The following is an 11,110-nucleotide window of genomic DNA, read 5'->3' as shown; positions in this document are numbered from 1 at the left end:
TTTTATGACAACCTCGGTGGTGTAGTGGTATATATAACATTTACCCAATTGTACATATTACAAATTGAAAAAATAAAACTACACTGCCTGACATATATTTTATTAAACATTTACACTTCAATTAAAGGTAGATAGATCACTCCGTTAAGTCCTGTTCAAAATTTAACAATTCAATACACTATCAATGTGAGACAATATTCTTAGTGACCATTCTGCTTACAATAACGTCCAATAAATCTAAATCACCCTTCACATTGTTCAGTTTGTATACAGCCTTAATATCTTTCTCATTGGAGTATTGAGACAAGTTGCTAATTGGACATAGCTCCCCCTCTATCTGTTGTATAATTTCCTTAGAATCATCTCCATCAGGTGTAATTAAAAAGCAAACAAGTAGATTGCTGTCCTTCTCTATGCCAAATTTGCTAAGGCTCTGAGTTATATTCTTTGTCAGGGATAAATTGTACAGTATTTCAGCAAACACTGTCCGTGTCACCATTGTATTGTGCTTCTGTGCCACCGCAGCCCGGTTCGCAGCTACCGAGACCTGCAGCGGGTGCAGTATCAAGCTAGGTTTTATGATTGCACAGTTCCAAACACCTTTCACTATATTGTTCCTTATAACTTCCACATTACGAACATTTTTGAAGAGATACATTTGCAACGTAGTTCTTGTCTCTGGGTCCAGCTCACAGGTGTACACTTCTGAAACCATTATGCTGCTCATAGACTACTTTTGTATACTCTGAAACTAAAGTACTTTTGTAATAAACATTAAAATTATAGCGTGAATTTCATGAGTTTATGCTGATGGACGATAATATCTACAGATATTACTCGTATTTATAAACTTCTTTCAAACTAGATGGCTTTTAGGATTTATTTCATTTATTACACTATACAATGTTTTATATAAATTATTTTATTTATCAATATTATGACATCGGTAAACAAAATGTAAATGAAATAACCTAAAATTAATGACTAAATTGACAAGCATCTATGCGCATAATGACATCTGACATAATTGACATTGACATTAGTTATTCTTATTGACATAACATTAGAAATATTTTTTTCGCTTTGTTTCGTAATTATTACTATTAATTTATTTTCATTTGTTTATTACTTTAATTTGAATGATTGTGGTTATCATAAATAACTGATAAACGCACAAACGACTGAACAGTGTAATATATATGTCTGTTTGCGACCTTCAGAAAAATAAATCTATAATAATCTAAATTCAAATATACATTATAGTTAACTATAGGCATGTTTGAATATATAAATTTTGATAAGAATATAATTGTATAACACAAGCTGTATTGTAATTACGGAACTCTCTAGAGTTCTGGCTGCATATCTAAAATAGAAAAATTGTCAATAGCTACATCATGTTTGTGTCAAAACTAAATAATATAAAATACTTATTAAATAGTACGAGAAAGTTCGCTCGTTCTTTATCAACACAGATTCAACAATCTGAGAGCTCTGGTCCAGTGGTCTTTCAGAGGCTAGGTGGAACCGACCGTGGCATCGCTCTATACGGCCTGAACAGTCCTGAAAATAGGAATGCTATCGGATTTCAGCTGTTGCAGGCAATGAAAGAGGTGAATCAATTATTGCGAGAAGACACCAAAATCTCTGTGGTTATTCTCTACAGCTTGGTACCGGGGATATTCTGTGCTGGTGAGTGTCTATTTGCTAAATTTAATATTTATTTATTTATGTACACACTATCATCACAGGCATAAACAACACAACAGGCAGGCCCAATACAACAGTGCATACAATATTACAACCTCGGATTGGTACCATCATTACATAGTATAAAACAAAGTCGCTGTCACTGTCTGTCCGTCTCTATGTATGCTTAAATCATTAAAACTACATAACGATTTTGAAGCAGTTATTTTTACTAGATAGAGTGATTCAAGAGGAAGGTTTATATATATAATACATGTACACCCGTGTGAAGCCGGGGCGAGTAGCTAGTAGCATATAAAATACAATGCGATCCTTGTGAATTCACACAGATTGCATATAAATAAATCTGTTCCCTATGCCACTTGATTGAGAGTGGTCCATACATGCATCAGTGGTGCTTTCTTTAAACAAATTAATTATTGTTACCAGAAGTATTACCCAATATTAAAATTATATTTTGTGTAATTTAAATTATATTACTATATACATGTACTACTCAAACTTCAGATAAATTTATTATTTAAAATAAATACCTTATTCAGGTATTTAAAATTAGTTTAGAAACTCTTTTGTAACAATAAAATGGAGTGCTCATATTGTTGTCTGTGTCACTACTCTTTATTTTGTTAAGACACATGAACAGCCAGTGAAATACTGTACTAATATTATAAAAAGAAAGTAAGTCATGAAATTCTTGGCAACTTTTTTAGTAAGTTGCATATGGTGTACTGCCATTTATTTAGGCAGCGCTGCAGGATATAGCTATAACCAGTGATTAGTATAAAACAAGATGTACAAGCTCATTGTTGATATATATAATATCCCTCTAGTGGGAGAAAGGGGATTGTTAGTGATGTGGACAAATGACCCCATTGCTAATGTACCATGTTAGGTTGACCTCCATGCAGTTCCGTGGAAATCATCATGCTAAAATCTTGGTGAATTTGTCACAATGAGCTAACTGACCTGGCTTCATGTCCATCTTATCATCCTCTGGTGCCCCGCCAGGGTGAACCGTTACCGCAGGCGGGTGCAGCATTCTATTATCACCCATTAAAAAAAATCCTATATAATCCTCTCTAGTGGGAAAGAGCATTTATAGCAATGTGGACTAAAAACCCCATTTCTAGCTATAAAAAAACATCTATTAAAAAGAGCAACACACAAGTTTCTTGCTCATTCTTCTTGTGATGAATCTGCATTCCAAATGAGTGGTAGAATCAAAATATGACTATTCAAAAGTGCTTGTAATGAGTTTATTTGAATAAAGATTATTTCTATTACTATTTCTAGCAATTTACCAAGTCAGGTTGATTTATACATGATGAATTTGTCAGGATGGGCTAACTGACCTGGCTTCATGTCCATCTTATCATCCTCTGGTGCCCCGCCAGGTTCACCGTTAGCACAGGCGTGCACTATTATCACCCATTAAAGAAAATATCCCTCTAGTGGGGAAAGAGCATTTATAGCAATGTGGACTGATGACCCCATTTCTAGCAATTTACCATGTCAGGCTGATTCCTCCTTCCACTTTCCCATAATGGTGTAACTGACTTGATCTCATGTTCTTCCTATCATTCTCCACTGGTGTTCCACCAGCGTATACTGTTAGTGCAAACAGTTCCACCATTATACATTAAAGTATAAAAAAATACTTATGTTGACAATGCTTTTTACTAGGTCAATAATTAACTGCATATCTATTTAATTATTGTTTGCACCATTGATGTCATGATCATTCACATAATCTAAATATATATAACTTAAAGGTGACTGACATAGTGATCTATCAACGCACAGCCCAAACCACTTGAGAGAACGAGCTGAAATTTGGCATGCAGGTAGATGTTATGACGTAGGCATCCGCTAAGAAAGGATTTTGATTAATTCTACCCCCAAGGGGATAAAATAGGGGATGAAAGTTTGTATGAAACTTTGTCAATTTTAAACCGATCCGGCTGAGATTTGCATAAAGCTACTATGACGTAGGCATCTTCATAGAATTTTGATAAATTCCACCCCCAAGGGGATAAATTAACGCTAGCGGAGCCGCGGGCAAAAGCTAGTAAAACCATAAAAGTATAAAAAAAACATGTTGACAATGCTTTTTACCAGGCAAATAATTGAGTGCACATTTATTCAATTGTTTTAGGGGCACATTTAAAGGAGCGTTTCCAAATGTCTGATGAGGAGGCATCCACCTTTGTCCGTGGACTCAGAAGTACCTTCATTGAAATAGAGGACCTTCCCATGCCCACAATAGCTGCCATCGAAGGTGTTGCCGTGGGCGGCGGGTTAGAGCTGGCATTAGCGTGTGACATACGGATAGCTGCAGAAACTGCCAGAATGGGGTTAGTTGAAACCGGACGAGGTTTGATTCCCGGCGCTGGAGGTACACAGAGGCTGCCACGTGTTATACACCCCAATGTTGCTAAAGAGCTTATATTTACTTCTCGAATTGTAAACGGTACAGAAGCTAAGGAATTAGGTGAGTAACTTTATTTTGAATCAAGGATGAACAACCTGCTGATACTATAAAAAGATATTAATTTATACATATAAATAAAATTGGAGTGTCTGTTTGTAATATTGAAATAACCGTTTTTTACTACATGCATATGAATATAAATACGGTACATACACCAAAATAATATTTTTTACAATTTTTTTCTGTCTGTCTGTCTGTCTGTTTGTTCCGGCTAATCTCTGAAATGGCTGGACCGATTATGCCGGGACTTTTTTTGGCAGGTAGCTGATGTAATATGGAGTAACTTAGGCTACTTTTATTTTAGAAGAATAAAGTTATATTCCACGCGGACGAAGTCGCGAGAACAGCTAGTTTATAATAATGAAGAACCTCTAGCAGGTTCCTCATTATTATAAACGAGCTATAACTATTAAAAAATATTTTGTGTAAAACTGTAATATTCTCAATATCTGTGATAAAATGGATGAATCAATTAGAATGCAGTTTTGTTATTTATTACATTGTAATAATACCTACATTACTGTATTCAAAAATTTATAATAATGAAAAGCCTGCCAGTATTATAAAGCTACATTATGTTATATATGTGGTAGAATGGATGAGTCAAAGATGATGCAATTATTTTGTTATTTATTACACTGTGTAAGAGTAATTTATCTTTAAATTACTCTAAAACAGAGGTTCCCAAACTTTTTTGTGTCGTAGACCCTTGCCATATTTTTCGGTTTTGGGTACACCCCCCATTCTTACCTGGTATTGTTTTTTTTTGTAAATTTCTAACTGCAGTAAAGTTTAGAGTTAAAAACATAAAGTAAAAACAAGTTGACCGCTGTCGTAGACCTCTGAGGGTCGATATAGACCACTTTGGGAATCACTGGTCTAAAATGACTGAATATGACAAATATACAATGTATTAAAAAAATGCATTCACATTTTGTGTTTATTTACAAATAAATTGTAAAAAACTTAATCCAATAATGTATATGTATGTATGTTTGTATATTATATATTTGTTAGTGAACCTTTTAATAAATAATATGTACTGTATGCGAGGCACCAAGGCCGTAAGACAAGTTGACCTCCATGCACGCAGTTACTCCTGAAAAACATCATCGTAAATTCCTGACCTCATGTTATCATCCTCCACTAGTACCTCGCCAACGTAAACCGTTAGGGGGAAAGGGGATTGTTAGTAATGTGGACTCATGCACTATTAGCAATGTACCAAGTCACTAACCCCATTATTAGCAATGTACCAAGTCAGGTTGGCCTCCACGAGGTTCCTCCTGGAAACCATCGTGATAAATTCCCGGTGAATTTGTCGCGATGGGCTAACTGAGCTGACCTCATGCTCACCTTGTCATCCCCCACTGGTGCCCCGCCAGTGTAAACCGTTAGCGCAGGTGGGTGCACCATTTCATTATCATCCATAAAAAAAAACATAAACCGTTAACACTTGGGTACATCATTTGTGGGGGTTTAAGCCCACAGTTCCGATAATGCTATTGATTGATTGATGAGGGGTTTTTGCTCAATAAAACCACCTTAGTTGAATGCTACACGAACTCTGATTTTTATTACTAAAATAAACATAATGAGGTGATATTGCATGTGTCCAATTGTGTATTGCACAGTTAGCAGGCATCTGCCCTTACATCATTCCATTAAAAAAAATATACAAAGTACATATATACTTAAAATGCTGTAAAATAATACATAACAATATATTATTTTATATCACAGTGAAGTAGAAAGAAAGAAAAATATTTATTCAGTGCAATGTAAAAAATACAATACAATAAAAGTAAGAATTTATTTTATAATTTCAGGTATAGCAAATCATGTAGTGCCACAAAATAGTAATAATAACGCTGCATATGAGAGAGCTCTAAACTTGGCTAGGGAGATAATACCAAACGCGCCAATAGCCATAAGGTGTGCAAAGCAAGCCATCAACGAAGGAGTCCAGTTGAGTATCAAGGATGGGTACGAGGTGGAACAGAAGTTTTATGAAATCAATATTCCCACCAAAGATAGACAGGAGGGAATGATATCTTTTATAGAGAAACGGAAACCTCAATATGAAGGGCACTGAAGTTAAATGTTAGTTATATATGTTAACTTTTGTTGAGTTTCTATATTGTAGCAATCGTCATCATCATCATCAGCCCGCTGCTGGACATAGGCCTCTCCCTAGGCCTATCATACGCCCTTCTTGTCCAACAGTAACCATACCTATGTAGTCGCTTCACCCAACTGTGGTGTCTCCTACACTATGTTTGTTAAGTCGCAGTCTCCGATTGTAGCAATGTCTGACTTTAACTTTCATTATTTGACTCTGTAAATCATTGTAATTATTAGAACTCATGCAAATATTATTCTAACATTCATCATTTGACTCTGTAAATCATTGTAATTGTTAGAACTCATGCAAATATTATTGTAACATTCATCATTTGACTCTGTAAATCATTGTAATTATTAGAACTCATGCAAATATTATTGTAACATTCATCATTTGACTCTGTAAATCATTGTAATTATTAGAACTCATGCAAATATTATTGTAACATTCATCATTTGACTCTGTAAATCATTGTAATTGTTAAAACTTATACAAATGTTATTCTACTTGATAGTAGTGTTTATTGAGTTCTAAGAATTAGCCGTTAATTTTAGTATTTAATATACCGTTGCATTGGACTATATAAGTCACTAGCTGACCCGCGCAACTAGTCTGCATCATACTTACGTCAAGTAACATTATATCTCCCTCAATTTACATATCTTTATAAATTATAGTATATGTGTTATTCTGATGTATGAGCTATATTACTATAAAGTTTCATCAAAACTATTTAGTAGTTTTGCATGATAGAGTAACAAACATCCGTCTATACTTACAAACTTTAACATTAGTAAGATAACTCTTGACTGACATAATGTATTATTCAGAGTTGCTACATGTTCAATACAAAGCAGTAGGCGCCAATTGAATGACAGCTTATCTGGTCATTTCATTTATCATCACAAATTATGTCTGATGAAATACAGGTGATGATGTTAGACGTTAATTTTGGGGCTAGTGATTAAGTTTTGTTTTGATTTAAATATATATATAGTGTTGGACACTGCATTCATCCTAGTTTAAATAATTATTTAATAATTCAATTATTAAAACTCATTTAAAAAGAGTAAGAGCTGGGCTTTTTTTTAATTGTCCTTAGCTTCAAATTGACTATAGATTTGACTCACCAAAGTGTGACCAATAGACATGGATCAATAAAGATATGTAATTTAATTTATATACTTTTAATAACAAATGCTAGTTACACCATAGATATTAAATCTATGGTGAAACTGGCCAAAGTTGTCCAATGGACTTAGTCTTGTTTCAATATATATTTGGTAGTTTGATTTACAGTAGATTGTAGACATGGGACCAATAAGCCTGTTTATTATACATAATTATACTGCCATTTTGCATTGTTAATAGTTGTAATCATATTTGTTATTATAGTACAATTACTATAAATAAATAAATATATATTTTTGTACTCATCTATACTTATATTTTATAAATCGTTATCAAATATATTATTGTATATTACGTTTGTTTTATTATTATTTTTTTTTTTTTTTGGTAAGTAGGTATCTGCAATCAGTACAGGTACTATAAGCAGGTGAGTTGTTGGTAGTGGGCGTGGGAGGATCTCTATCCTTTGACAAGGTCCCCATGTTTCAGCTAGCTAGAAATCTTTCATCCAGCTCAAGGATATTTGATCTTTTCAATCTTTTTGCTGGGTTGTTAGCTAGAAGTTTCTGAGCTAATTCGTTTGGGTGAATAGCAAGGCGGGCCTTATATTTGATACTTGATTTCCCAATTTCTTCCCTGACTGTGGCGATGCTGGCAAAGTGGTGAACCTCAGAGTTGGTGATGAACCATGGAGCTTTTAAGATGCACTTTAGGATGCAGTTTTGACATCTTTGGAGAATTTCGATATTCGAGTGACAGGCGCTTCCCCATAACTGAATGCCGTATGTCCAGATTGGTTTGAGTGCAACCTTGTATATAAGAAGTTTGTTCTCCATGGCCAGAGATGATCTCCTGCCAAGTAGGAACTCCAGATTTCTGAATTTTATATTTGTTTCATCTCGTTTTGCCTTTATGTGTTTCTTCCAGGTGAGTCGACGATCTAGGTGAAGTCCAAGATACTTGACAGAGTCAACGTGTTGGAGGGGTTCGTGGCCTAGGGTGACAGCTGGACAGTTGCCTTGCCGCAGAGAGAAAGTTATCTGTAGTGACTTTGAGACACTAGGCTTGATTCTCCATGCTTTAAGCCAACTGTCAATCTTGTCTAGGTGATTTTGTAGGATAGCGGAGGCGGCTTCTGGTTTGGTGTGACTGGCCAATATAGCGGTGTCGTCCGCGTAAGTGGCTGTGGTAACTTGACAATTTGTTGGCAGATCGGCGGTAAACAGTGTGTAAAGGTAAGGACCCAGTACTGATCCTTGGGGAACTCCTGCTGTTATGTCATAAAATGTAGATCTAGCCTCTTCTTCTTTGACTTGGAAAATCCTGTCAGTAAGGTAGGATTGGAGTATTCCGAAGAATGCATGTGGAAGTAGGGTTTTTATTTTGCAGAGAAGTCCCTTATGCCACACTCTGTCAAACGCTTGCTGAATATCAAGGAACGCAGATGCACAATATTCTTTATGCTTCAGTGATGAGCGGATTTTATCGCAGACTCTATGTACCTGTTCTATGGTGGAGTGGCGCTGCCTGAAGCCAAACTGATGGTCTGGAATGGTCTTAAGGTCATCTAAGACAGGGATTAGTCTGCTCAGAAAAACCCTCTCCCAAACCTTCGACAGAACCGGAAGAAGACTTATTGGACGATATGATGGCGCAATATTAGCTGGTTTCCCTTGCTTGTGGATCATAACTATTTGAGAGACTTTCCAGTGATTAGGAAAGTAGGATATTCTGAGAGTGGCATTTATTAGAATCGTTAGAAAAACAATCGCTTTTCTAGGGAGTTCTTTAAGAATTCGTGAAGTAATGAGGTCGTAGCCAGGGGCAGATTTATCTTTGAGTTTTGATATTACTCGTCGAATTTCTCTGGGTGTAGCAAGTTTCAGAGAGGAGTCTTGCTGAAGAGGTTGGCTCATTATTTGATCTATTACCGATTCATCAGATCCAGGAACTGCATCGTTAGGTGTAAATACTGTGTTTAGATGGACAGCGAACGTTTCTGCTTTCTCTTGGTTGGATCTAGCCCACTTGTTATCCAAGGATTTAATGGGATGTTTTATTATTATGATGCAACATTAAGTAATTGATTAAATTGTAATCACTTTTCAAGTATTCCCTGAACTAAATGTGTACTCAACTTGATATCTCTGTTATCTATGGCCAAGTATACAATGCAATAATATAAGCAGATGTTGAAACTAACTAACTATGGTTTATAACCAACTCGGAAATACATAACTTTTAGAATTTACCCACAGTATGAGAGGGGCTTGCTAGCATATGCTCAAATTACATGGCTTGGCTGAGTGTCCACCCCAATGAACTAGCTCAGAGGTTACTAACTGACAACCTCCAAAAACACCTGAAAAGAACATATTTACTTGATTTAAATAAGCAACACTCCAGTTGTTCTTCCTGAATGTATGCCAGAGGGTATCGTTAAATAAGAAGTCTTCGATGGACTGCAGACTCTCATTGCCATTTGCCAACCAATCCGATTATAGTAGACATACTGATTGTGGACCTGTAATGCATAGGAATGAGGATAATATTTTAAGGAGGTGTTACATATGAATGTGGATGGTTATAAGGGCAGAGGAAGGCCAAAAAAGAGATGTGAGACTGTGTGAAAGATGACATGGTAAGAAAGGAAGTAAATAATGCGATAAGGAAGAAGCAGATCTGGACTGATTGTGCATAAAGCAAATAAAAAGAAATTTTGAAACTAACAAGATATTAAATAAATTGTAGAATTCACATTTTGAATTTATTGCACAAAATATAATACATTATTAAGTATATTAATAATTATAATTATTAAATTCATTGATGATACAAAATTTGTTTCAACTGTTCTCTAGTGTCATCAGGGGATGTAACAGTATGTCCTATTGTTCTAGAGTCTTCGTAAATCTCATAATCATTGCCCCCAGGCATAGTCTTGTCACCAAAGAAGTGGATTTCATCAAAGTTTGCATCTGCAACATGCCGTAAACAATATGTTTTGTCCCAGCCGGCTGGATACACATCCACACTGATCTGACCTCCAAGTGCAAAGCTCAGTTCATACCCTTTAAATTCGTTATTGAGGGCCTCTACAAATTTCTCCCTCAGCTTATGCTCCTTGTCAAACTGTGAAAACTGGTCTCGTTCCGTCTGACTGCATGAGCGGCCGACTGGACATAGGTTTATCATACTGGACCGAAACTCTACAAAGTTGCCTCTCTTGGCCGGGAGCACTAATTTTGACATGTAACCCAATGCAAAGTTTATCACTTTCTGCAGCTTCTCCTCGCCAATATACGAGAGAATACTCTCCACGCTCTTCAACTCGCCCTGTCGGTATTGCACTACGCCATTTTCGCAAAATATAAAATCAAATTGATTAGTTACCTCCTCACCTCCCATTTGCTCCACGATTTTCGTGTAATCCGACCCGCTCACGAGTCCCACCGCCACTCGAGACTTGACATCGTTCAGTATAAAAGATTTGAGTGATTCCTGGATCACCTGACGCGGCTTTGTTAATGTGCCGTCTACGTCGAACAAATACAGCACATTCCTGCGGCCCGACATCTTTCTATTTGAATTTTGGTGGCAAATAATTGGTCAATAACAGGAAAACCGGCACCACCGCAAGGTATTTATGTGTC

At 36.0% G+C, this 11,110-nt stretch overlaps 3 protein-coding genes across 3 annotated transcripts; 1 reads left to right on the top strand and 2 right to left on the bottom strand.

Moving 5' to 3' along the window:
• On the bottom strand, nucleotides 1-954 carry LOC131850612 (EKC/KEOPS complex subunit TPRKB-like). Its single transcript, XM_059200906.1, has one exon. It carries the CDS (start codon nucleotides 725-727, stop codon nucleotides 182-184), a length of 546 nt encoding a protein of 181 aa, XP_059056889.1. The 5' UTR covers nucleotides 728-954; the 3' UTR covers nucleotides 1-181.
• A 382-nt stretch (nucleotides 955-1,336) lies between these two features.
• On the top strand, nucleotides 1,337-6,947 carry LOC131850613 (enoyl-CoA hydratase domain-containing protein 2, mitochondrial). The gene is made up of 3 exons (XM_059200907.1): nucleotides 1,337-1,692; nucleotides 3,866-4,201; nucleotides 6,031-6,947. The coding sequence occupies exons 1-3, from the start codon at nucleotides 1,398-1,400 to the stop codon at nucleotides 6,294-6,296; spliced, it is 897 nt and encodes a 298-aa protein (XP_059056890.1). The 5' UTR covers nucleotides 1,337-1,397; the 3' UTR covers nucleotides 6,297-6,947.
• Nucleotides 6,948-10,231: 3,284 nt separating this feature from the next.
• LOC131850617 (uncharacterized) lies at nucleotides 10,232-11,042 on the bottom strand. Its single transcript, XM_059200912.1, has one exon. The coding sequence runs from the start codon at nucleotides 11,031-11,033 to the stop codon at nucleotides 10,281-10,283; it is 753 nt and encodes a 250-aa protein (XP_059056895.1). The 5' UTR covers nucleotides 11,034-11,042; the 3' UTR covers nucleotides 10,232-10,280.
• Nucleotides 11,043-11,110: the final 68 nt, after the last annotated feature.

This window comes from Achroia grisella, unplaced genomic scaffold (assembly GCF_030625045.1).
Source record: "Achroia grisella isolate CSIRO2021 unplaced genomic scaffold, CSIRO_AGI_Agris_v1 utg778, whole genome shotgun sequence".
Classification (NCBI taxonomy): Eukaryota; Metazoa; Arthropoda; class Insecta; order Lepidoptera; family Pyralidae; genus Achroia; species Achroia grisella.
The sequence above is the reverse complement of the archived record's forward strand: the minus strand, read 5'-3'. Positions and strand labels throughout refer to the sequence as shown.

Bases quoted from the DNA above. Each gene is read 5' to 3' on its own strand.
- LOC131850613 (XM_059200907.1), top strand. From the start codon at position 1,398: ATGTTTGTGTCAAAACTAAATAATATAAAATACTTATTAAATAGTACG. The intron at 1,693-3,865 runs GTGAGTGTCTAT...CAATTGTTTTAG, and splicing joins ACCGGGGATATTCTGTGCTG to GGGCACATTTAAAGGAGCGT. The intron at 4,202-6,030 runs GTGAGTAACTTT...TTATAATTTCAG, and splicing joins TACAGAAGCTAAGGAATTAG to GTATAGCAAATCATGTAGTG.
- LOC131850612 (XM_059200906.1), bottom strand. From the start codon at position 727: ATGAGCAGCATAATGGTTTCAGAAGTGTACACCTGTGAGCTGGACCCA.
- LOC131850617 (XM_059200912.1), bottom strand. From the start codon at position 11,033: ATGTCGGGCCGCAGGAATGTGCTGTATTTGTTCGACGTAGACGGCACA.